The sequence below is a fragment of the Gymnoscopelus microlampas genome (genome assembly GCF_963454915.1).
Source record: "Gymnoscopelus microlampas genome assembly, chromosome: 1".
NCBI classification, from domain to species: domain Eukaryota; kingdom Metazoa; phylum Chordata; class Actinopteri; order Myctophiformes; family Myctophidae; genus Gymnoscopelus; species Gymnoscopelus microlampas.
The window spans coordinates 36,880,901-36,908,811 of record NC_139962.1 but is presented as its reverse complement, the minus strand read 5'-3'; the positions used below and the strand labels follow the sequence as shown (position 1 = coordinate 36,908,811).

At 43.2% G+C, this 27,911-nt stretch overlaps 1 protein-coding gene across 1 annotated transcript; it reads left to right on the top strand.

The window, feature by feature from the left end:
• Nucleotides 1–91: 91 nt before the first annotated feature.
• nadsyn1 (NAD synthetase 1) lies at nucleotides 92–27,824 on the top strand. The gene is made up of 22 exons (XM_084060755.1): nucleotides 92–314; nucleotides 1,256–1,316; nucleotides 2,178–2,294; nucleotides 2,663–2,716; nucleotides 3,363–3,452; nucleotides 3,989–4,040; nucleotides 4,504–4,592; nucleotides 9,631–9,748; nucleotides 10,427–10,558; nucleotides 11,004–11,075; nucleotides 12,733–12,857; nucleotides 14,358–14,406; nucleotides 15,040–15,142; nucleotides 15,382–15,550; nucleotides 16,201–16,336; nucleotides 16,666–16,772; nucleotides 16,901–17,032; nucleotides 17,432–17,501; nucleotides 25,557–25,685; nucleotides 26,511–26,687; nucleotides 26,904–27,058; nucleotides 27,470–27,824. The coding sequence occupies exons 1-21, from the start codon at nucleotides 230–232 to the stop codon at nucleotides 26,940–26,942; spliced, it is 2,106 nt and encodes a 701-aa protein (XP_083916881.1). The 5' UTR covers nucleotides 92–229; the 3' UTR covers nucleotides 26,943–27,058; nucleotides 27,470–27,824.
• Nucleotides 27,825–27,911: the final 87 nt, after the last annotated feature.

The window sequence follows — 27,911 nt, the reverse complement described above, 5'->3', positions numbered from 1 at the left end:
CAATCAATCGATCAACATGCTCTTATTTTGAAGGCCACTGTTCGTCGGAACAGCTACCGGATCAGCGTGGTCATTCTGGATCCTGCGCTGTGTTGTTTATGTCGTCTGACTGTGTGTTTAACTGTAAATGTCATTCATACACACAAGTGGATAACTTTACTTATAGCTCTATGTTGTAGACAGTTACACTTTACGTCTTGTTGAATCTACAGTGTCAGTGAATAGCGAGATGGGGCGTAAAGTTACTCTTGCTACTTGTTCGCTGAATCAGTGGGCTTTAGACTTTGACGGGAACTTTGAGAGAATCCTGAAAAGTAAGTCAAAATGTCATAAGTTGCTATTTGAAACTGTAATCAACGACGATGTAAAAGGCAGTACATGGCTTATTGGCTTTATCATTTGAAAACCTCAAGTAGTGTTCCTGTACGAGCTGTGCTCTTCAGGGTTAGGGGTTGCTGGAGGGATTACACAAGTGTAATTATTATTGAACAACTTGTCATAATCCAGTGGTTTAATTTACACTGTGACTGACTGTCACATTTTTGGAATGCAAAATATAGTTAATGACACAATGTGCAATCTTGCAGTTCCCCCCATGGATAAATAAAGTGAAAGCTCAGAACACATACAACCTATTACTTCCACAATCCCTGCCATGCATGCAGTGGTCTCCCTCCATCTCATAACCTGTTGGAAGCTCACATGCGTTCCAACCAGTCCCCAGCAGAGGCAGGTTTGTGTGACTCAGTGGTTCTCGACCTGTGGATCCCCACATGATTGGGGGGGGGGGTGACAATTTAAGGACCTTAAATAATCAACAAACTATACTATAAAAACTGGTCAAACATTGGCCAAATTGTCAAATAATATAAGAAAAGGGCAAAAAAATTGAAAATAGCCGATCTACAAGCTCACAACGCCTCACTTGTAGATCTTTTACACAATGTTGACCTTTGGAACCGAGTCAAACAACATGTAATGATAATAACCACCCCACCCCTTGTGTTGTCTTTGCCTCCCATGTTATGTTATGTTATGTTATGTTATGTTATGTTATGTTATGTGTGAATAATGATCTCCTCCTTCTGCACCTACAGGCAGCCAAATCTGGATACCTAATAGAATCAGTTCTCTGTTCTTTTCACAGCACAGGGACAAGTTATTTGCAGTAGATTATGCTATTATACCAATGAACACAGACAGAGACACTTCTACCATTTGAGATGCCAATTGTTCTATTGTGTTTCCTCTCCAGGTGTTGAGATTGCCAAGTCTAATGGGGCTAAATACAGACTGGGGCCAGAGCTGGAAATCTGGTATGACTGGAACATGTCATTTTGTATGTGCCAGTGTTTCCCCACGATATTATATCAGTCTGTCTATCTATCTATCTATCTATCTATCTATATTTGTAAATCTAATTATTAAAAGTACATGGAAATTGTCTACCTTGTAGAATATTTTTTGTTTGTTTGTTTTTTCTTAATTTATACAGGTTAAAATTCCATTGAGATCAAGATCTCTTTTACGAGGGAGCCCTGTTCACCTGTTCAGAGTAGCAGCAGGACAAAGTTGCAACGTACATAACATAAAACATAACAAACTACAACATAAAAAAACAGAAACTACTTAAAATAAGTCAAGTGCAAACAGAGTCTTAAGGCAGGAGAAATAATTAGCACACTTGGGAAATCCATATACAAATGTATATATTTTAGAATGATTCCTGACACTGGCTATTGTCCACAATTGGAAATTTGCCTTTGGTTTCACCTTGCCCATGCTAAAAAGTGACAAACTAATAAAAACAAGACACGCCATCCAGGTACAATTAACACAAAATCCCCCCGCCAGGCTGACCCCACCTGTGAATATGAAGTAAAACTGCTGTGTAAACATGGTGAATTTGCTGAGCCTCTTGTCAGTTCTGGGCCTTAGTCACACAGCTGTCTCTGTTGTTTTCCAACCATTTTAAATTGTTATAGCAGATGATGATGATGACGTTAAATGTTAAGGTTCTCTCTGTGAGGCTTTTGTCTACATAATTAAATATATTAATACTAACCGGAAGATTGTTCAACAAACCTCCTGACCCTCACACAAACCTAACTATCATTCTACGTATCTTATCTCCCTGGTTTTCTTTATTTCTCTGTCTTCTCGTCCATCTTCCTTAGTGGCTATGGCTGTGCAGATCACTTCTACGAGTCAGACACATTGCTCCACAGTTTCCAGGTGCTCAGGAAACTTCTGGAATCTCCGGTCACCCAGGGCATCATCTGTGATGTGGGCATGTTAGTAATATCCTTGCATCTAACTTCTAACAGACCTATGCAGTCAACATTCTTTACCTCGATATCTGAAAGTTCATTCTATGATAAATTATGCAGTATAGTTTGATGCTTAACAGTATTTAAAGTGTCCCATGATCCATTTGATATATTTGGTTCATAATGCACAACTGGACAGAGTTTATATAATGGTTAGTGATATAAAACTCATTGTTTATATGTCCTGCTATAAACAACTATTATCAATAATACCACCCCTCATCTAAACAATAATTAGTCTTTCTCATGGGTATATCACTGAATTCACCATAAAATAGCTTGTTTGTCTGTTCCTGTACCTGATTATTTCCTTATGTTATTATGACCCTCAGGCCCATCATGCATCATAATGTGCGTTACAACTGTCGAGTGCTGTTCCTCAACAGGTATGTTAGCAAACCCTATGTTAGCTATGATGTACAGTATATATCCTGCCTGGAATAGATATAAGGGCTGTCATTTTTAAGACATAAATAGGAATGGACTTACCCACCTGTGAAATCAATTCCACCCACCTTTTGAACCCATTCAGGCCAATACTAATTTCACAGCCTATGGTACCTAATCCGAGCGAAATGATTCAACATGCATGATTCATGTCAATATAGATTAAGGTGCTAGAATCTGTTGTTATTCAACACAGGACACTAATATCCAGTAGTTACATACACTGGTCAATAATAACAAATTGTTGACCACTGACCAGTGACATGGCCTACATTTCACCTAGTTTAAAAACACATTTATTTCATTTTAAAGTAATAGATAGGCTTTATAAATAAAGTTTTGCTTTGATTGGTGGGTCCAGTAGCCTATATATTGTATAACCTATGTGAATTGGGGTTAGTACTCCCCTGTACATCAAGATGATAGATTCCATTTTGATTGTCATGATCAAAGTCCTTTTCCTTACAGCGAATATATAGACTTAACTGCTGATGCAATACTTATAGTAAGGCATCATACTGTAGGTGTTACTGTGTCTACTATAACTAAACTAATTTGTTGTCTTATTCTGCTTCGATTCTAAAGGAAGATACTACTCATAAGACCTAAAATGCACATGGCTAACTCTGGGAACTACAGGGAGTTGCGCTGGTTTTCACCGTGGAACCCAGCCAGGTTGGTCCTCACAAGATAGCATCAGATGTAAATCTGTACAGTGACATTAGTCAAGATTGGCCATTGACAGATATATCAGTATTGCCATATATATCAGTAATGCCACTTTCAGCCCGGACGGTTGGCGTAACCGTCTGGGCACCTAGGCTGGTAATCCAGCCTGACGGCGTGTCGCGGGTTCGACTCTCGATCCCGACGACCTTTGCTGCGTGTTACCCCCCCATCTCTCACCCCATTTCCTGTCAGCCTACTTTCCTATCAATAAAGGCAGAAAAAGCCCCAAAAAATATATATTAAAAAAAATAAGTAAATGCCACTGTCGATATTGATAATGTACTGATAAAAGTAGCACATATCGGCACATGTATATATTTCATATTACATTTAAACTGTACTTAACTCAAATGGACAATTCCATCAATAACCCATTGGTGATTGGTGTGTTTTAAAACTCTTTAGAATACATTTTTGAGTATAGCTCGTCCAAATTGGTCTTTGACAGACACATATTTTTAATCCCTTTTTTTATAATCTAGATGTGTAGAGGAGTATTTCCTGCCCAGAATGATCCAGGAGGTGACAGGACAGGTAAGACCACTCTACTTCTCTGGGGGTTTAATCACTTAACTCATTAAAACCGGTCCTGAGTCAAGGACCGGAGAATCTCTGAACATGAATAAAACACGTTTTTCAGAAAACTGTTAGGATTTAGAACAAGACATTTGTAGAATCAGCCTCAGGTCTTAATGGGTTAAACCATACAAAACTTTGTTGACCGGAGTCCCGCTTTTTTCCCCAGCTACTGTACACGAAAATCTCTTCGTCAAAAATAGCCGATCTACAAGCTCACAACTCGTCACATTACGACGTCAACATGTGAGCTTGTATCTGTTATTTCCCCAAACGTTAGCCCCAGAATAGGGATGCTAGTGGTTAATTGTTTTAAAGATGGTTAGACCGTTAATTTTCACATGGAAGATTTACAAAGACAGTGTATTTCACTAATGATGACTAATGATTTGAAAATGACATCACGTCGTCTGTCCTCAAGGATACTGTTCCCTTTGGTTACTGCGTCCTTTCTACCAAGGACACCTGCATTGGGAGTGAGATATGTCAGGAGCTCTGGAGTCCTAGAAGGTAGTGTATAGATAAGTATAAGAGTATTAGTTTATTCTATTGTATTCATTTTATTGTTGATGGGTTAACATCCCATTGATTTTAACAATATTGTCATGGTCCCTGCCAGTGTCCTGTGTGTGTCTATGTATTTGTCTGTCTGTCTGTGTTTGGGCATGTGTGGGCGTAGGCTTCCTGGCTTCCCAGATTGACGCACCTGGCTCTGGTCATCTCATCTCACTCACCTACCCCCCCCCCCCCCCCCCCCCCCCCCGTTCCTCCTTGTTGAATAAAAACCCTTGGACTTTCATTAAGTGTCGTGTCTGCATTTGGGTCTGCCAGTTTTGCAAATCGTGACAGAACGATCTGGCCAGAATGGACCCAGCAGACTTCGACAAGATTAAGGATGCTGTAGGCATCCAGGGACAGCGTCTGGGAAAACACCAACAACATCTTCAGACTCTGCATGACGAGGTGACTAAGCTTTCCACCCAACTAGCTGCCATCAGCGCTGCACCTCCGCAGCCTCCACAACCAGAGCCACCTCAACCACTTGGATTTGCCCCTCCCGCAGCTCCGGTTGTCCGAGCAGCTGAGCCTCGTATTCCCCCTCCTGCGAAGTATTCTGGCAACGCGAACACCTGCCGTGAGTTCCTAACCCAAGTTCAGCTCACCTTTAATGCTTCCGTTCCCTCGCCATCGAGTCTGGTTGGAATGACCAGGCGCTGCTCTCCGCTTTCCAGAATGGGCTCAACCGAGTCATTGGCAGAGAGATCGCCCTGAGGGAGGTGCACCTTTCCTTAGACGAGGCCATTATCACCGCCATCAAGATCTCTGACCAGATGGCCCAGTGGCAAGTGGAACCCCTTCCCCCAAGGTCCACAGCGTCCTCAGTGGGGGGAAACAGTGGATTTCTACCAGAGGAACCCAGACGGCCCGTACTTCACGCCTTGTCCCCCGGTCCCCCAGGTGAAGAGCCCATGCAACTAGGTCGCCTCTCTTCTGACGAGCGCCTTCGGCGGATTCAATCGAGGTTGTGCATCTACTGCGGGCAACAGGGCCATTTCCGTGCCTCCTGCCCCTTGCGACCAAAAGAGGAGGCTCACCAGTAGCAGTGGGGGTTCTGGTGAGCCCAGCAGTCTCTTCCCCTGATTCCCGGTGTCGTATGCAGTTTTCTGCCACTCTTCGGTGGCACTCTCAGTCCTTGTCGCTGCTTGCCCTAGTTGATTCGGGGGCAGATGAAAACTTTATTGACTCAACTGTTGCCTCCCAGGCAGGCATATCCCTCGAGCCTCTACCCTCGCCCCTGCGAGCCAATGCCCTCACTGGTCGCCTTCTTGCTCAAGTATCCCATCGCACCGTGCTTGTTCATCTCATTGTTTCTGGTAACCACCATGAACACATCCAGTTCCATGTCATATCCTCACCTCTTGCGCCCATTGTCCTTGGCCAACCCTGGTTAAGGCTCCACAACCCCCATATTGACTGGGCGGCAGGTAAGGTAGTGGGCTGGAGCTCCTACTGCCTCTCTACCTGTCTGCGCTCTGCCCGCTCTCCGTCTGAGAGCACCTGCTCCCCAGCCATCTATGAGCCTCCCGATCTGTCAAGAGTTCCTACTGTTTACCATGACCTCGGAGAGGTATTCAGCAAACAGCGTGCTCTGTCACTCCCACCTCACCGGCCCTATGACTGTGCCATCCACCTGATGTCTGGAGCCCCACTCCCTTCTAGTCGACTATACAACGTGTCCCGTCCTGAGAGAGAGAGCATGGAGAGGTACATTCATGAATCCCTAGCAGCGGGCCTCATCCGCCCTTCATCCTCCCCGATGGGGGCCGGCTTCTTCTTTGTGGGTAAGAAGGATGGATCTATCCGTCCCTGCATTGATTATCGTGGATTAAATGATGTCACTATTCACAACAAGTATCCATTACCGCTAATTGCCTCTGCTTTTGAGCCCCTTCAGGGAGCTACTATTTTCTCCAAGCTAGATTTACGTAATGCTTATCATTTAATTCGCATCAAGGCTGGAGATGAATGGAAAACTGCTTTTAAGACCCCCCTTGGTCATTTTGAATATCTTGTCATGCCCTTTGGGTTAACTAATGCACCAGCCGTTTTCCAAGCCCTTGTAAATGATGTCCTCCGTGATCTGCTAAATCGCTGTGTGTTTGTTTACCTAGATGACATCCTGATCTTTTCCCGCAACAAAGAGGAGCACGTTGAGCACGTCAGGCAGGTGCTTCAGCGTCTCCTGGAGAACAGACTCTACTGCAAGGCTGAGAAGTGTGAGTTCCATGTCACCTCAACTACGTTCCTTGGGTTTATCATCGAGAGTGGCCGGATGAAAGCAGACCCTGCGAAGGTGCAAGCAGTGGAGGAATGGCCTCAACCCACTACATTGAAGGATCTTCAGCGTTTTTTGGGTTTCGCCAACTTCTACCGCCGTTTTATCAGAAACTACAGCCGTGTAGCTGCACCCCTTACCAAGCTGACGTCTACGTCCATTCGCTTTGCTTGGACTGCAGAGGCGGAGGCTGCCTTCAAGGAGCTGAAGAGGCGTTTCACCACGGCCCCTGTCCTCATTCACCCCGATCCTTCGCATCAGTTCACTGTGGAGGTGGACGCCTCAGACTCCGGGGTGGGGGCCGTCCTGTCCCAGCGTTCAGCCGATGACCAGAAACTCCATCCCTGTGCATTCTTCTCCTACCGCCTGGACCCTGCTGAGCGCAACTACGACGTGGGGAACCGGGAACTGCTTGCAGTCAAGATGGCTTTGGAGGAGTGGAGACATTGGCTAGAGGGGGCAGAACACCCATTTGTTGTATGGACAGATCACAAGAACCTTGCCTACATTCAATCTGCCAAGAGACTCAACTCTCGCCAAGCCCGGTGGGCGCTGTTCTTTGGCCGGTTCCGGTTTACCTTAACCTACCGTCCAGGCTCCCGCAATGTCAAACCTGATGCCCTGTCACGGCAATACTCCCCTGAGGGTTCCTCCAGTCCCGAGCCCATCCTTCCCTCGTCCTGTGTGGTGGCAGCAGTGACGTGGGAGATCGAGTCGCTGGTTCGTAGGGCTCAGCAGGATCAACCAGATCCAGGTATTGGCCCAGCTAACCGACTTTTTGTGCCTGATTCTGTCCGCTCTGAGGTCCTCCTCTGGGCTCACACGTCTCGCTTTGCATGCCACCCAGGAATCAGCCGCACCCTGTCCCTCCTCAAGCGGCACTTCTGGTGGCCTACCATGACCGCCGATACACGGGCCTTTGTTTCCGCCTGCACTGCATGTGCTCGAGGGAAGTCATCGAACCAGCCGCCTGCTGGTCTGCTCCGTCCCTTGCCAGTTCCTAGTCGCCCCTGGTCCCACTTGGCCCTGGACTTTGTTACTGGGCTCCCTCTGTCCCAAGGTAATACAGTTATACTCACCATTGTGGACAGATTTTCAAAAGCAGTTCATTTCGTGGCTCTCCCCAAGCTACCCTCAGCCCTTGAGACAGCTGACCTGATGGTGCACCATGTGTTCCGGCTCCATGGTATACCTGTGGACATCGTCTCCGACAGAGGACCCCAGTTCATCTCCCAGGTGTGGAAGGCCTTCTGTCGTGCCCTTGGGGCCTCTGTAAGCTTGTCTTCTGGTTACCATCCTCAGACTAACGGGCAAACAGAACGGGCCAACCAGGATCTGGAAGTGGCCCTCCGGTGTGTCGCTGCCAAGAATCCCTCTTCCTGGAGCACCCACCTGGTGTGGATTGAATATGCCCACAATTCCCTGCCTTGCACTGCCACAGGTGTGTCACCGTTTGAGGGTTCCCTGGGTTACCAACCGCCACTGTTTCCAGCTGAAGAGGCCGACATTGCTGTTCCTTCAGTCCAGAATCACCTGCGGCGTTGTCGAAAGGTGTGGAAGGATATGCGGGCCGCCCTGCTCGGCTCAGTGGACCGTAATCGGCGCTTTGCTGACCGCCATCGAACTCCAGCACCACTGTACCAGCCAGGCCAACGTGTGTGGCTGTCCTCCAAGGACCTCCCCTTGAAGACTGTCTCCAGGAAGCTCTCGCCCCGTTTTGTTGGTCCTTATGAGATCCTCTCCATCGTCAACCCTACTGCGGTCAAGCTCAAGTTACCCCCTCACATGAAGATCCATCCCACCTTCCACGTCTCCCGGCTGAAACCAGTTGTGACCAGCCCACTTTCTCCTCCAGATGTGGCCCCCCCGCCCCCCCGTGTCATTGATGACCACCCAGCCTACACCGTCCGGCGGCTGCTGGACGTACGTCGCCGGGGTAAGGGGTTCCAGTATCTTGTGGATTGGGCAGGTTACGGTCCTGAGGAGCGATGCTGGGTGCCGCGTCGCTTCATACTGGACCCGTCCCTCATCACGGATTTCCGCCGTGGACACCCTGACAAGCCTGGTGGATCGCCTGGGGGCGTTCCTTAAGGGGGGGGCACTGTCATGGTCCCTGCCAGTGTCCTGTGTGTGTCTATGTATTTGTCTGTCTGTCTGTGTTTGGGCATGTGTGGGCGTAGGCTTCCTGGCTTCCCAGATTGACGCACCTGGCTCTGGTCATCTCATCTCACTCACCTACCCCCCCCCCCCCCCCCCCCCCCGTTCCTCCTTGTTGAATAAAAACCCTTGGACTTTCATTAAGTGTCGTGTCTGCATTTGGGTCTGCCAGTTTTGCAAATCGTGACAAATATTGGGTTAGAGTCCCATTACTATGTGGGTTAGAGTCATTTAACACAACCAGTTTTGAGTCCCCTTGGTGTTTTGAGTATATTTATTTTCACATATATCTTCAAATGCCTTTTTATGCCTTTAAAATGTTACAGTACTGAGTAGTTATGAAATGTCTGATATGTAAACTTACTAGATACTGACATTGCCTATGCATAAAAGCAACCTGCAAAGCTGTTTTTTTCCCCACCCACAGTAACTTGTTAATAACTGAAGCCCTTCCACATACCACCATCACTACGGTCATGATGATGGTGGGTTGTGTTATTGTCTATATGGTTTCACTATTAATAAAATATAGTTGTGTTATCTCTGCTCCCTTAGCCCTCATATATACATGGGTCTGGATGGGGTCGAAATCATCACCAACTCCTCAGCCAGCCACCATGAGTTACGCAAGGCTGACCTCAGAGTCAACATGATCAAATCAGCCACCAACAAGGTTCACATGCACCTGCACATGCACACAAACAGTATGTAAGGGAAAGTCATCCTACACAGGTATTTTAAGCTAGTAACCACCAGATGGCATCATTGTGTTCTTTTATAGGATTTACAGTTATTGCATATGTAGCTGCTGTCCATCTTCCACTTGATTATCTCTATATTGAGTGCATAATGGCTGACAGTTGGCAAGAGACACAGATTGCTCTGATGTAGATTCAATGACAATTTGTTTGTTGTTTACAAGCGATTCAGGATCTGGGGGACACAATCCCAGGAAACATATAATGTTGAGTGTTTTCTGTAGCCAAGCTCAATAACTATTGATCTAACCTTCAGTTACAAATGACACAAAGACACTACTGATACAATTAATATTTATAGATATAATAAATTATTCTGTATACATAGATAATTATTGTCTCTCTCAAAAAGGCTACACATCCTCCTTTAACTTTAGGAATCGCTATCTGTCTAAACATGTTTTTCTCCTCATTGGGTTCAGCAATTGATCTGAACTTGCACACGGGCAATGATCATTACCATGTGAAGACACTCAGGAACGCCTTATTTCACTTCTCCCAAATTCAAGCTGTTTATTAGCCTTTTTTGGAAAATCTGTAAATCTACGGCCGCAGTTTCGCCATTAACTGCGCATCTCATGTTTTTTTTCCAGAGTGGGGGGATCTACCTCTATGCCAACCAGAAGGGCTGCGATGGGGACCGCGTCTATTATGATGGCTGTGCCATGGTGGCTATCAATGGGGATATTGTGGCACACGGCACACAGTTCTCCATGGATGATGTGGTACGGACTTAGAGTGGGTCATTATGATTGAAATGATATGAAAGTATTTGCCTGATGAAGGTCTAAGGACTGAAACGTTTAAATCCTCGACAGCAGCAAATTGACGCAAAAAGTTACTCTTTACAAACAACTGTAAATTACCCATAAAATATTCACAGAGAAAGCAAAGAGAATGAAGATTAGGAGATGTGTTACCACTACGTGTTCTTGGCAGTCGATGAAAATGTTTGTTTGCTTGTCTGTGTGTGTCTGCATAACCACCTTATGCAGACACACACAGACAAGCAAACAAACATCTTGGTCATACGACTGGTTGTATGAATTTACATAAACCAACCAGTGAGGTAATCATTGAGTTAAAGACAAATATGATGTAACAATAATGTTAACAATATAATGTATGTGTGCGTGTGCGTGTGTGTGCATGTCTGTCTGTGTCTTACAGGAGGTTGTAGCGGCCACCCTGGACCTTGAGGATGTACGTAGTTACAGAGGAGAGGTGTGCCAGCCTCACATGGTGAGATTTGGCCTCCAGTCCAAAGTACCAGGATCAGTTGATCTGTTTTATTATGATATCAAGACCCCGACCGCACACATAACTGTTGTTCAAAGTTGGTTATAGGATAGGATAACACTTTGATAATCCTGCAGGTGGAAATGTATACATTTTAATTTACAAAAAGTACAACAAACAATAAATACAGCACGTACACGTACACACAATTCAACAACAATAAACTACTCGCTCCACACACACACACACACACACACACACACACACACACACACACACACACACACACACACACACACGCACACAGATAAGAAACATAACTCTCACTGTGCTCCTCATCTTCGGCCTCTCCGGGTGTGAGTTAGGCCTGTGCTGCAGTTAGATGATGCTGTCATTCACACTGTTTTGGGCCTGGTACACAAACTGGGTGTTCCTTACATGGGGCTTTAGTCCATGCTGATCTCAGTGATCAGCACATTTCTTTTAGTGTGAGAGTCATATCGTAATAGTCGTATTTTGTAGAGTACAGTATGCTCACTGTGGCATTCAAATTATATCCATTATTAAATATTTATCCATATTTATTTAAATCATATATTCATCTTTGTCATTATACACAAGAAAACATATACTAATTCAGTGTGCAAACAATTTTAATGCTAAATAAGAAAGTAAAATAAATAATTAGGGATGCGCCGATATATCGGCTACACATCGGTATCGGCCGATATTTGCCACTATCGGTCAACATCGGTATCGACAAAAAAGAAAGAAAAAAAGTTACAGGAGTTAGGAGGCAATTATGTTGTGTTTCTGCAAATTCTGAACAGTTATTTATTATAATGAAGATGTATTTGTTTCCCTGGCACAAAAGGGGGAAATAATAACACCAAAAACGAAATAAAATCTAAACAAAAATCGGTATCGGCTGTCGGCTAAATTGTTATTTTAAACATCGGTATCGGCCAAGAATGTCCATATCGGTGCATCCCTAGAAATAATAGTGTGGATATAGTTTTGCTGGACAGGAATTTCATTTGTCTTCTCTCCCCGGCCCCTACTTGGAAGATGGCACACAGTACACAATGTTCAACATATTAACATGTCGGTGTAAACGTAATCATTCCGTCAAGTCCGGACTCCTGTATGTACTCATTATTTCAAATTAATGGCATGCTTATGTATCAGTCATTTCCTTTGTGTGTGTGAGGGAGTGATTTTGTGTGTGCATGTGCAGTACAGTTGTGTATGAATACATATTGTATTGCATATTGTATTGTTTGCCTTCATGCAGAGGGGCCTGCAGTAGCACCAGTTGCTTATGTTTACCTGTTGCAGGCCTCTATTGTAAGAACTGTCCCAGACAAAAATAGCATGCCTGATATTTAGCTCTCACATGTCATACTGTAGCACAGCACATGAGCCTGTCACAGGGGCGGTTGGCTCTGTATTGTGCTCTCTTCTGGAACTTGCTTGTAAACCACAGTGATTTCCTCTGTGCATTGTGGTGATGGGTTGAAAAGCTTTCAGTTTGTATTTTCATGTTTTCTCAAGTCTGTCTTAGTCTGTGTCAGAAAAAAACTCACCTGAATGTACTCAATAGTCATTGACTCTCTCTCTCTGTCTCCCACTCATCTTTCCTCCACTGTCCTCTAAAAAGGAAAGTGAGCACAAACCATGTCACAGGGTTAAAGTTGACTTCTGTTTGTCCAGTGACGATGATATCTACCTCCCCACCCACCAACCAATATCATGGCAGTTCCACACCCCAGAGGAAGAGATCAGGTTGGACATTTACTTGTTGTCAGAGTAATTAGATTCCTTTGTTTTGTTCACACACCCACAAACACACAGCAAAATCCTTAGCGTGAAATACAGACAGAACACAGGATTCATTCAGGAGTCAGTCAATTGGGACATTATAAAACACATTCTCTCACACCTCACTGGTCATAAACACTACCTACTGCCAGAAAATGAAACCATAATCCAACTACAGAACAATATCTTTAATATTAAGCATCTCACTCTCCATAGAAACCCTTTATGAGGAAACAGCTTAACTTACCGTACTAAAACAGTGACCTCACTCATTCACACAGGTCATAAACTGTCTTCTATGTGTCCCTATCAATCTTCTGTCTGTCCATTTAAACATGGTGCGTGTGTAACAACCAAGTTGGAGCTTGGTTCCTACTGTCAAAAGGAGATAACGTTTGTGAGTACCAAAAGTTGGCCATCCTTTATCTAGATTGAAGGCTAGTATTGTCCTCAGCCACTGTCAGGCTTGCTGGAATCAAAAATAGATGAGGCCGATAAATGCACACTGAAAGGTTGCATAATGAATCCACTTAAACATTAATCACTTCTGTGTGACACTCATTTCACTTCCCCAACTGCTGTCTTTGGCTCCATTGTCTACGATAGGAGAAAATTCAGAAAACATCTTCATAGCCTAAGAAAACAGTATATCCTGTGTAACTGATCAAGGGTCATCCTCTAACTTTCCTCTGTACATGAAACCATAGTGTAACACAGAGTCCAAATTATTACATTATTACTTAGTTTCACCTTACAGAATTACCTTACAGAAGATATTACACCAATTAATGCTATGTGACATGGTAATTAAAATGATGAGTTCTCACTGTTAGTTTCTGTGCTGACAATGTACTTGCTCTAAGGACCTTGAAAATCTAATCTAATATAGTCTGGTTGCAGAGAATAAACAAGAAAGTTTAATCAAGGTTTATGATAAACTATGGCGACCACTTTGTAGGAAGCTATTTTTCAGATCATTTGAGACATCAAATCTTCATGTTTCCCTCACTTGTCAACAAGGATTTACAATGACAGTACCGTTTACATACAGTACCCTATCACTCTTTCTTGGTATATCATTTGTATGCTGTTTGCTTGTTCACAGACGCTAAGTAAGTACAGTATGTTATTTTGAAGGTAGGTTAATTAGCTAATAATAGGTTTGATGTCTACCTGCTATCCTAGTTATGTTGTAGCACATACTTGTTTTCTTAGCACTCTAAGCACTCATTACTCGATGACTTAGTTGCCCTGCATTGTGTTACAAGGTTTCTGGCCACTTATTCTGACCGTGTAGTTTGTAAGTCGCTCAGGATAAGAGTGTCTGCTATACAATGCCTAAAATGTCATTGTATTACTGAAAATAATCAGGTAATGTTAATAATTTAATGTTAATGCGATCGTGGTAATAACCTGGTTTTGCTGTACATTCTCTCTCTTTGTTAATTCTGTTGTGCCTCCCAGTCTAGGACCTGCCTGCTGGCTGTGGGACTACCTCAGGAGGAGTGGACAGGTGAGGCCACGGAAAAGGAGAAAGGGGGAACAATTTCTCTTTGAGTTCAGTGCCTCCCTCAAGGGCACTTTGGCACAGCTGATGGAGTGGACACTGTAGATATTATGAAACCAGTCACCCTCTAGTTTCCAGCACACCACTGAAATACACAGGCATGTCAGATGCAGCTGGGGATCGAACTGTGCGGCCTCTCTCCCTACCTCTAGCCACAGTTAGATAGTGTTAGGTTAAGGAAAGTACAGAATCCAGGTCACTATACACTCAGTGGGCAGTGTGAGGAGGGGTTGGGAGTCAAAACTCCTTATTTGAAGAATGGAATGCTCTTGCTTGTACTGTGGAGAGCTTATTAAATCATGTAAATAGTTTTCTTTGCTAGGCAACAACATGACTTAACAGGATGTTGATTTAGCTTTTTTGGGCAGGGGCGAGTGGAGTCTAATGAGCTTAAAGACAAGCTGTGTCAAATTTTACAGATGAGTTGGTCCCAAATGCATTTGTGTTTTATCTTCTTTTTATGAAAAATCTCATCTATTCAGTCCGGACTGGAGCTTGATTTTTTCCTGACTATAGGCATTTAACGTAAGAAATATTTATGGTTGTCTTTTAGTGGTTGTGTTTCGTGTTCTGTTCCAGGCTGGGTTTCTGTTGCCTTTAAGTGGAGGTGTAGACAGCTCCTCTTCTGCCTCTATCGTCTATTCCATGTGTGTGCTGGTCTGCCAGGCTGTACGTGACGGCAGTAAGTACCACTCTACATTTAATAGAGTTCTATCACAGGCTTCACTCAGACTGAATGTAAAACCTACAGACATTATGTACCTAAGATACATGACTTTGTACACAGGTCTGATACAACATACAAGAAAAAAGTAGGGAAAGAATTATCTCTTTCTCTCCCTCCCTCTTTGCCTCTTTTATTTTTTCTCCTTCCCTCTCTCCCTCCCTCGTCCATCTCTACGTTTCTTCCCGGCCCCTCAGACAGTCAGGTGTTGGAGGATGTACGGAGAGTGGTTGGGGATGTGTCCTACAGTCCCGAGGAACCAAGGGAGCTGTGTGGTCGAGTCTTCACCACCTGCTACATGGCCAGTGAGAACTCGTCAGAGGGCACGCGCAACGCCGCCAAGGAGCTGGCCAATCAGATCGGCAGGTAGGGATGGTGTTAACCTGCCAGATTGTGGGGGGTGAGAAATGACAGCCCGTTGGATGTTTTTAGGTAATCCAAATAAGTAGAGTTTTGGCTTTAGGTAGCTATGGCAAGGCAACTATAAACCATACATTACTGTATTTGGGGCAAGCAAATTTAACAGTACTTTTAGTAGATTTTTTTATTTAAGAATGTATACACGTTCTTCATCAAGTCTGCAGCATCCCTATCAGCATAATATGAACAGAGAGACCAGAAATGTACTATAAAAATTAGCAAAATATGAGTATGTTGACTATGAGTGTATTTGTGGACCAAAAGAATGTGAATGCTTTTCTATCCTGAATTAACTTTATTCCATAGCCGTGCTATCAGTTCAGAAGACAAATGTGCTCTAATCCATAGAATCCAGAACTTTCTCATGGTTGCCTGATTGTTCTTAGTGTACGTGTAGTTTTCCTGTCTGGCTTTGGTAGAGACTTGCATAATCATAAATATTAGTTGGTCTGTACGAGACCACAGTATATGAATACTGAAGTTTGCTATTTGTTTAGATTACACAAGCCCTCTCTTTTATTGCTTTACTCTCGCCCATCCTTTGCTAGAACTTAGTTTCATGTTGTTGTCAAATCCATTGTTTCTTGTTTTAACAGCACCCATATGAATATCAATATAGATATGGCCGTGAAAGCCATGCTGGGTATATTTTCCATGGTTATGGGAAAGTGGCCCCAGTTCCGTACAAATGGTGGAACCCACAGAGAGAACCTAGCACTGCAGAATGTGCAGGTTGGTAAGCCTTTCATGTTTCTCTGTCTCTCTCTCTCTCTTGCTCGCTTGCATTTCTTCTTTGTAGTTTGCAAACAAGTTAACACGGTTCAACCGCAATTTTCACAATGTGACTGAATGTTTCAGTAACAGTCCTTCCTGGGAGTGCATAAATCAAAATGTCCAAATACTCTTTGTTGCCTTTTCGGAAATTCTGTGTGCGTGTGTGTGTGTGTGTGTGTGTGTGTGCGCGCGTGTGCGTGCGTGCATGCGTGCGTGCATGCGTGCGTGCATGCGTGCGTGCGTGCATGCGTGTGCACATGGATGTGCATGGATGTTTATCCCCTCAGGCTCGTATCAGGATGATCTTAGCCTACCTGTTTGCCCAGTTGAGTCTTTGGGCCCAGGGCAAGCCAGGAGGCCTGCTGGTGTTGGGTTCAGCTAACGTGGATGAGAGGTAACGTTAGGTTTCTGCACTGTCAATGAGAGCAGTTATGTCAGATTGTAACTCTGTTTATCCTTCCTTACTTCTTTTCTTTCTTTCCTTTCTAATTTTTGATCTTTCCTTCTCTCCTCTCTCGTCAGTCTCACAGGCTACTTCACTAAGTATGACTGTTCCAGTGCTGACATCAACCCAATAGGAGGAGTCAGTAAAATAGACCTCAAGAGCTTCCTACTCTACTGTGTGCAGCATTTCCAGCTCACTGCTCTTACAAGGTGAAGTCAGGAGAACAATGTGGTCTTTCACTGAAAGGGAAGGGTCAGATGTTTTTGAATACTATTATTACTCATTCACCGAACCCTCAAACAATATTCAAAAGTGTTTTTGAGACATTGGTAGCAGCCTCCTACTACCAATTTTAGTTTTGTGGTGGTCCATGCTAGTATAAACCATGGATATAAGCATATAATGTCTATTTTCAGGATTTAGAGAAAATGTATTATCATCCTAATGACATGCCTTAGGATTGCTAAAATGCCAGTGTTTCCGAATATAAAGAAAACATATTTTTTCCCCGCGCTGTCCTAACAGGGCATTTAGTGTAAATATACAAAATATTATGACATGTATTAACATGATACATCATTTGACATGATTTCTGGTTTCCTCTGCAGCATCCTGGCTGCTCCGCCCACTGCTGAGCTGGAGCCACTAACTGACGGGCAGGTGTCCCAGACTGATGAGGTATGATAACACAATAACACAGACCACTAAAAGAGGCTGTCTTACTGCCATGTCAGTCATTAACCCCTGAAGGAGTGTGCTACTCACATAATATATATATTTTTTAAACATGGTAAATATCAGAATATTTACCAGCCTCTTGCTTTCCCACGGTTCCTTTTGATGTTAATTTGTGCTTAAATATCTGGTTGTGGCATGCGTCTCAGGCCCAGGGTATTGGGTGAGGTTCTGAAGTCTCCTTGAGGGAACTGGAGAATTTAGAGTTTGCTACCATAGCTGTGCTAGTTCTGCTGCAGTATTGAACTGTAACTGGTTGGATTCCAGGGTCACTCTTGCTGTTATTGTAGTTCTAGGTCTGATCATGGGTGGCTAGTTTGTTCTCAGGTGAAATCTGTCTGGCAGTACTCTGCTATCACACACCCTCCTGTCTCGACTAGAGGCCCACTGTAGCTGCTGTTTCTCTAAAATGAAGAACACCAGCTTAGCTACAGTAGATGTGTAGAGAGAATGATCCTTTCAGTAGTATTTTTTGTAACTGTTATTTAGGCAGGAAAACCCTCACTGACATAAACAGTAGTAGTAGTAAATCTTTATTTCGGTCCATTTAAAAGAGCAAATATACATACATACATTTGAGTCCACTAATGCTAGTGGCACCGAAAAGGTCTAGGCTGAAGCCGAGGCTTATTTTCCCTACCGTTTTTGAAACTGTACTAACACATTTTCAAACATTGGTTTAACTAAGCGGAAAACATCGGACAAATTGATAGAATAAAAATAATAATCTAAGCAAAACATAACTAAGACAAATCTAGCAAAAGACTTAGCTTTTACATACACTATTCGAAGAGTAACAAAAGTTCCAAAAGTAACAAAAGTTTTCAAAACAAGGAGTCACGTGAGGCACGAAGCAAGATGGCCGCACGGCACTGAGCGCTGACAAACTTTCCTCTTTTTATATATATTTTTCGACTCATAGACTACTTTTTTTCCACAATTTTTTCAACGTTGATACAATTTAAGATCTAAACTTCACCATTATGGATGGACAATCCGACCCTTTCGCTTCCTCGCCTTACAAACAACAAGAGCCGGGCGACGGACTGAGGGCTAACATGCTAACGGGGGATATAGCCACGCTAATCAAACAAACAATTGAATCGCAGATGGGAACCTGGCAAGGACTAGTAGCTTCCATCGTAAAAGATGCAATTGGCCAAGCTATGGTCCCCATACAGAAAGGTTTGGCAGATAATGGCGATATGCTTAAGTCCCTGAAAGGGCAACTAGTGGTCCACGCTGAAAAGTTTGACACGATGTCCAACCGATTAGATAGCCTGCAAGCTGACGTACGCACGGGCGAGGGAATCAATGATTCCTGCCTTGCTGAATTGATTAGGGTCCAGAAGAAGCTGAACGAGCTGGAGGATCGGGCCAGAATTAATAATGTCAGATTGGTCGGTTTGCCGACTGGTGCTGAAGGAGATGATCCGAGGGGTTACCTCCAGAAGATGTTACCCAAATGGATTCCAACCATGAAGAGCTTGCGTAATGCGGTGGTGACCGTCGACAAGGCACATAGAATCTTCTCCAACAAGAAATCAGGACCGAAAACGATGATCTTCAGGCTTCTACACTTCCCCGACCGACAGGCGATCCTGGAGGGAGCACGGAAAGCCAAGCCGACTCTACCTGGGGGAGCCAAATTGCTGTTTTTTGCCGATTACAGCCCTGGTACGACGAAAGACCGCCGCGCGTTCAAAGAAATACGCACCAAATTGTGGCAAAAAGGCATCGAGTCGTATCTCATCTACCCGGCCATTCTTAAAGTCAACTACAAGGGCAGGAAAATGTCTTTTAACACGGCGGAGGAAGCGAGAGACGCCTTGGATCCAGCGGCGATGGAGGGCGAGACGATGGAGGAGGAGGCTGCGGAGATCGACAACGAGAACGACAACAACGATGCGTAATGGAGATGGGTGAGCTGTGGAGTGGGCAGAAATGGACAAGCGACTGCACTGGGGGTTTAATTTTTTTTGATTTTTTGAAACATTTATATGCATATAAGCTTGTTTGTTTTATTTTTTTTTTTGTTTTGATAAAACCAAGGCACCTTAGAAAGTATTTTACAGTCCATATAGTATATTGTGTTCAGGGCATTGCATATGATAAGACTATACGAGGTAAATAGTCGTCTGTATATTTTTTATTTATATTTTTTTATTTATTTTATTTTTAAAATGCAATGTTCATTCCTTTTTTTGCGGTGGACTACTAAACTTGGAAGAGAGGTGTATGTTTAGGTTGAGTTTTAACTGCGCCACGGTAGCCGAAAGGCTCCGTGCTCCAATGTTTTTTCTCTCTTTTCTTTTCTCTTCTCCGTTCGTTTTACTGGAGCCGCGGTGAGAGTGACGCCACCCTTTGGTGTGATGGTCTTTTCGGTCACATAGTTAATAAGTATGTATCAACGAATACGTATGTTTGAGTTGTGTTTACCTAGGATTATGTAGGTTATTTTTCTATCATTTATTTTGTATCTGTGGGTAAGGTTTCATCATTGTATTAATAATGGGGGGGGGGGCAGACAGTGTTCAGTGACAGACGTTGCTAAGTGTTTCTCACTGATGTTACAAAGTCAGGGGAGGGGGGTGGGGGGAAGTAAGGGAGCGAGTGGGAGGGAGGGGGGGGCGAGTGGGAGGGAGGGGGGGGCGAGGGGGGAGGGGGCGGGCAGAGGGAGGGGGGTGGGGGGAAGGACTCCTCGAAGTTCCACTAACAAATCACAACAAATCCAAGGCAAGGTTAATGACATGGGAAGGTTAGAGTCCTTTAATGTATTATCTTTTAATGTCAGAGGTCTAAACACACCACAAAAACGCTCTAAGGTCCTAGATTACTTACGAAGGAAGAAAATTGACATTGCTCTTTTGCAGGAAACGCATCTTAAACTTGAAGACACCCCCAGAGTTCAAAATAAGTTCTATAAATCAGTTGTGGCCTCATCAGATGGTACACGTACTAAAGGAGTGATGATATTGTCAAGGCGCAACATAAATATTACCGTTGATAAGATAGGCGCAGACAGGAAGGGACGTTTGGCATTCTGCTGTACATCCATTCAGGGCAAAAAAGTTGCATTTGTTAGCATTTATGCACCAACCGTTTTTGAAGCTGACTTTTTCCCCTCAATCACTGCAGAACTTCTAAAGTTAAATGATTATCAGCTATATATCGGCTCAGATATGAATGCTGTATTTGATAGCAAAACAGACAAATCCTCTTTATCTATGGCATCTGTTCAGGACTCTGCATCCAAAGCATTAAGTTGTTTTGTTAAGGATCTCCACCTGGTGGATGTATGGAGAGTGCACAACCCCTTTGAGAAGGACTACACCTATTTCTCCCCTAGGCATAAAAGTTTCAGTAGAATTGATTACATCTTAATTTCCTCTGGCTTGCTGTCCACTGTACAATCAGTAGAATTTTTACCCAGGCTTCTGTCGGATCACAGCCCGGTGATATCTTCATTTGACTACGGAAACATTAAAAATAAGGCTTCAAGATGGAGGTTTAACTGCACTCTGTTGAAAAATGAAGAATTTATTACTCAATTGAGGACGAAACTGGCTGAGTTTATTTCTATAAACAAAGACAGTGTTGCGGATATGACTGTAGTCTGGGCCACGGTTAAAGGGTTTATTAGAAATAATGCAATATGGTTTAGTTCCCATCTACATAAAACCAGACTGCAAGATATTTCCCGGTTGGAAAAACAATGTAAGGAGTTAGAAGACACGCTTGAAAGGAACTACACCATGTCTATAGAAAACGAGCTTAAAGCCAAACAAGCAGAATTAAATGATTTATTAAGACGCAGGGCAGAATACATGATTCACATAACTAAACACAAGTACTACGCAGAGGGCAGCAGGCCTAGCCATTTACTGGCATTAACACTTAAACGACAAGAAGCTAAGAGGGCTATACCAGCTATTAAATGTGTTAAAAGAGGTGTGGTATCATCAACAGAAGAAATAAATGAGACTTTTAAAGATGTTTTTAAAAACCTATATACAGGGGGTGGTGTCCCATCAGAGGAGGACTTTACAGAGTTTTTTGAAGGACTGGACTTGCCTAGTTTAACATCAGAGGAGACAGAGAAATTGGATGCGCCTATTTCATTAGGGGAATTACTTAAAGCTGTGCAAGATACTAACAAGGGCCGTTCACCTGGTATAGATGGTATCCCAGTGGAGCTGTATTTAGCAATTTGGGAGGATGTTGGTCCTATATGGTTGGAAACTTTGAACTATGCAATTGAAAATGGTTTTTTTCATAGAGACCTGAACACAGCTCTGATTACAGTTATTCCAAAACCCGGAAAGGATCCCCTGGAGTGTGCAAATTATAGACCAATTTCATTGATAAATGCAGACCTAAAAATATTTTCTAAAGTTCTGGCCAGCAGGCTTGAGACGGTCATTGGGAAAATAATTAGTCCTGATCAAACTGGATTTATTAAAGGCCGTCTCGCCGCTGACAATATTCGTAGACTCCTCCACATTCTGAGTGCAACAGGCAAGATTCCTCCTGCATGTGGCCTACTGTTTATTGATTTCGAAAAAGCTTTCGATCGCTTGGAGTTTCCCTATATATGGAAGGTATTAGAAAAATTCAAATTTGGAAACCATTTTATCAATATGATTCGAACTTTGTATGCTACTCCATCAGCTAGGGTCAATGTTGGAGGAGGCCTCTCGGAACTGTTTGATATAAAACGTGGGGTTAGGCAAGGGGATCCGATTTCGCCACTCATTTTTAATTTATCCATCGAGCCATTGGCGCAATTGATTAGGAGCTGTGTTCGGATCTCTCCTATTACGGTGGGCACGACATCACATTCCGTCTCGATGTATGCTGATGACGCATTGATATATATGGCGGATGTGCAGAGATCACTCCCGGTTGTGTTGGAAATATTGGAGAATTTTGGGTACTTTTCAGGTTGTAAGGTTAATTTATCAAAAACTGCATTAATGCTTGTGAATGTGGACCAATGTGACGTGACCATTCCTCCCCAGATTATTGTTACTGATGAAGTGTCTTATTTGGGTATCAAAATTAGTGTTTCTCTAGCGGCTATAGCTAAAACAAATTTTTCATTAGTTTCTACAAAAATAGAAGACGATATCAGTAGATGGAAACATCTGCCATCGTCAGTACCAGCGCGTATAGCGGTGGTTAAGATGAATATCTTACCACGCATCAACTTCATCAGCTCAATGGTCCCGTTGGCACCACCAGCGGGATATTGGAAAAAGCTGGATACCTCATTAAGAAAATACATTTGGAATGGTAAAAAGCCGAGCATAAAATGGTCTGTGCTTCAATACAGAAAGTCTGATGGGGGATGGGCATGTCCTAATTTCAAACTGTATCACTGGTCATTTGTATTAAGAAGTCTCAATGTCATGATGGAGGATGTTATTACTTCTTCATGGAAAGAATTGGAGTGTGACTTATTAGCCCCTGTACAATTGAAGGATTTCCTCCTGATGGGTATTTCTACCAGAAAATGTAATCTATACTATGGACCGATTTTTTCATATTTGTTACAGGTGTTTAGAACAGTAGAGAGATTCATAGGATTTAAAAGTAAATGGTGTAAAGCAGCTCCGATATGGAATAACAACCACATTTTGTCTGGGGGGAGACCACTGGTTAACAGAAATTGGGAGGAGAAGGGCATTAGGACTCTCCAAGATATTAATGGTTCGGTTAACATTCTAGATTTTCAAGATATAGTCTCAAAATATGGTGTAGATAGGCATTCTCTATTCTTTTATTTCAAAGTGAGATCCGTTTGTAGGGCCAATAGGGTTCCCTGGGGCACTGAGTTAAAAGACCATCCCATTCTTAGCTGGTTCCAGAGAGCTCCTAAACGAATAGTGTCATATTTGTATGATCAATTAAATTCTCAAAAATATACAACCTCAGCAGGGATGAAAGCCTGGAATAGTGATATAACAGATTTAGGGCTAGAATTGGACTGGGATGCTATTTGGGACAACGTAGCTGGTGCATCAAAAAATCCAAATCATCAGTATATACATCTTAAGTTCTGTCACAGAGCATATGTAACGCCCAGAATCAGGCACCGAATGGGACTGGCACCCGACCCGTATTGCACATTCTGTGCCCCGGGAACCTTGGGCTCTTTTGTACACATGGTATGGGAATGTCCGGGGATTACGGAGTTTTGGGGGAATGTGTTGGGGACTTTATCAGAATTAATGCGAGTACAACTGCCAATGGATCCATTTGTACATCTTTTGAATGATGACTCTAAACTGTCTCTTACTGTAAAGGCACGCAAAGTATGGCTAGCAGGACTTACAGCAGCCAAAAAGATTATTGTCCAACGCTGGAAACCTCCTCATGACTTATCCAAAACACACTGGCTAAGGAGCTTTTTGGACATTGCCTATCTAGAACTGTCATCGGCCAGGATTAATCATGCCAAACAGGGCACAATCGATCTGTGGACAAATCTGATATCTGATCTGAAAGATCTATTGACTCGATAATGCTGGTGTTGTGTTGTGTGAATATGTGGAAGGAGGGTGGGGTGGGAAGGGATGGGGGAATGAAGAGGGGGTAAAGGGAGAGGGGTGGGGGATAATGATGTTATTTATGATTATTGTTTTATTGAAATGCATATTTGTTTGTTTGTAAAATGTAAAATCAATAAAAATTGAATAACAAAAAAAAAAAAGTTTCAAAACAAAACAAAATATCAGTTTCAAACACTGTTATAACGAAACTGAAACCATTGGATAATTCAAAAGGATCCAAGCGAGAGACTGTCCAAGAACAGAGAGGAAACAAGTCAGGTTTCACTTAATACAATTTGTTTCTATGGTTCACCATACTGTGTGGATTTTTTTTACCACATAATATGGGTCCATATCTACACACAGATGCACCTTCGATGCTTCACCATACTCTGTGGCTAATTGGTCACAGCATATGGTGACTGGGTCAAAACCCAGTACATCGGACCTACATTGGACCGAGGGCCGGGCTGGTTATTTCATAATCGTGCGATTGACAGTCATCAACACACATGCTTTCCATACGTATAGTGGAAAGCCTGTATTGTGGAAAAACACAAGTTTAAGGAGTTCATATTCTACCAAGGAAGAAGTGACGCTAGCTGGTAGCTTAGCACCGTTAGCATTATCACAACAACATTATCCATCATCACAACAAGCCACACTTACCTACTGACACCCTCCATATAGGGGCTATTTTTGTTGAAGTAAAAGAGAATTTATTTTTTACGTTTGTGGTAATTGGTCTTCATGTGATGGTATTTATATCTCTGTCTGCCCAGGTTAGCCTGGCAGTTTAACTTCCTGCCAGGAAACAATTTGGTTTAACTTACTTAACGACTTAACTGTAACTTATTGTGAAAAAGGGTTATCTTGTTTGCACACACACACACACACACACACACACACACACACACACACACACACACACACACACACACACACACACACACACACACACACACACACACACACACACACACACACACACACACACACACGCACAAACAAACATGCAAACATCTCTGTGGGTCTGACAGGACCTGATAAGACTTAATGTATTGCAAATACCCACCATTATACTTGTCCTGTCTCCTCAACCTACATTAGTTGCAGAGCTTCTCCACTGTGTCCTTGGACTTAATGAACCGCTGCTGCGAGTCCTGAGGGACTAACCTGTACAAAACATGGATCTGTTTTGAATATTTGTAATGTGCTCTCCCATTTTTGCCCTGCATGTCTCCCTCTGTCTATCCATCTCCAATCCCACCTTCTCTCTTCATAACCTTCCTTGTCCCCTCAACCCTCTCGTCTTTCCCCTCCCCTTCTTGCATCTCTTATATCTCTGGCTTGCTTTTTCTATCCATCCATCCATCCACCCCCCCCCCCCCCCCCTCCCACCACACTCACATACTCCCCCACCTCCCTCAACAACCCCCTTCAGGCGGACATGGGTATGACCTACTCTGAGCTGTCAGTGATCGGGCGCCTGAGGAAGATATCCAAGTGTGGTCCTTACAGCATGTACTGTAAACTCATTCACATGTGGAAGGAGACACTCTCTCCCATGCAGGTCAGTGTGCTCAGTCAGTCACAGACAGTTACCCTCCGCCTCTGTTTGTGAAAATGGGAAAAAGCCACGTGAACTCCTCAGGGTGGCAAGTAAACCAGCTTGGCAGGTTTCATCACATTCTGTTGTTGAGGAAATGTCTGAAACTCACATCCTTTGACAGTAATTGTCACAGGGAAGATTTGTTTGATTTTCCATGCACTTTTCCAGTAACACCCTGTTCATCTTGAACACAATTACTATTGATGTTCCCTAGGTTTTACCTCTGTAATATTGAATTGTTATTGTGCCAACAGAGATTCATGCATGTACACAACATATTTCAGATTTTGCTTACATGAATACCAAATACTTTCAAACCTGATTAGGAGGTGATCGAGCTGTTAATAGCCTCCCCTAGTCATAGGTTTGACTTTGAATACAGTTTGTGTCTAATTATGCTGAAATACCATTAAAATATTGCTGGAAAATATTTAACTACTTAAGCCCTATAGAGCGTTGCAGTTTGGATTTGGAGGTTAAAAATCTCTTCATTATCTCCCTCCATAGAACATTCCCAACATTTTCTGGATCAAGGCCCACTTTAAAATGTCGTCTATGGAGAAAAGGAAAGGAATCTGACTGACTAGCGTCGGTGCCAAACAGGCCACTGCTAGGCTCTATTACTATATACTTCCTTGTTTATCAAATGGCAAAAATAACCCACCTACAAGCTCATAACGCGTTTAGAAATAAAGTAATAATAATGCCATTTTTGAAGATTTGGGTTAAATTACATCTTTAGTCAAGGTGTTGTGCCTCAAACGAACATTGCTGTGTATGTACCAGGTGGCCCAGAAGGTGAAGCACTTCTTCAGGATGTACTCAGTGAACCGCCACAAGATGACCACTTTAACACCAGCGTACCACGCCGAAAGCTACAGCCCCGACGACAACCGCTTTGACCTCCGTCCTTTCCTCTACAACACCCGATGGACCTGGCAGTTCAGGTCTATCGATAACCAGGTACTGTACAGTAGATGTTGCAATGTCAAGGTTTATGCTATGACACATCAATGGCAAAGAGTAGGATTTAAGGATCTAGGATCTAGGATTCCCTACAAATGTTTGGAACTAGTTTGCAATGTTGTTTATTGTTGTTTCGCATTTTAGTAAACATAATTTACACTTATTTCCGTCATTTTAACAATTAATTAATTATTTCTCCAATTATTCCCCAAGGTGTCTCAGATGGAAGCAGGAAGCTCCCACTGTCAATAATGTCATGAGACCTCATGCATCCATCACCCTCCCAGAGAAGCCATATACTGTCATCGTGATTAACCATCCAAGATTAAATGTTGCTGTAAGCTGCTCTGTGTTCTTCTCTGGATTTGTAGCCTGGGCAGCGTTCCTTTTCGGGTATATGATCCGGTCGGGAGCGGACCGGATCGCGACAAACCGGAAAGACGTCTCACCCCAAAATAGGTCCGTCCTATAAAATCCTTGATGCGGCGTAGTTTAGCTTATTTTTTAAATACAAATGTGAGTGTACTTTCCGGAGACTATTTAGCGTCTGTATTATCCGTATTATCCCACGGGGAAATTCTATTCCATTTAAATAGGGATTGGGGAACAAAAACAAAGCGGCACCGCAAAACCGGATCGCGACAATCCGGAAAGAGGATTCTTTTTTCTTTACTTTTTTCAGTAGGCGTGGCCTAGACCGGATCATATGGGTCTTTAGTAACGCATACCAGGCTTTCCTCCGAGGTGGAAAGACTGGTGACACGAGGTTACTGGATTTGAGCAACTGTGCATTACATAATGGAACCCAATGTCTTGTCCTAAAAGTGTAAACACTGTCCGTTTGTCTTCACATGTACACCAAAGCTTGAGACAACTTATGGTGCATCTCTTTGCATCTCTCTGTCTGTTCAGTAGGCCTTCTCACTGCTATTGTTAATTTATCTAAACAAAGCACTTCCTGTGAGTTTGTATTTTTTCAGTTCACCACTGTCACCTCTATCACAAAAATGATAATCACACTCATTTTTCAGGTCTAATGTGTAATCAAGAATGTATTATGTCTGGAAAAGACATGACTTGAAACCTGGATATTAATGTTGTGTATGCTCATCAATAAACAGGTTCTTTTTTTCCAATCAATTGGTTCTGTTCACAATTTAAATGGTTTTGTCATGATCTCAGAAACTTATATGAAATAATGGTGAAATGGTCCACTTTGGT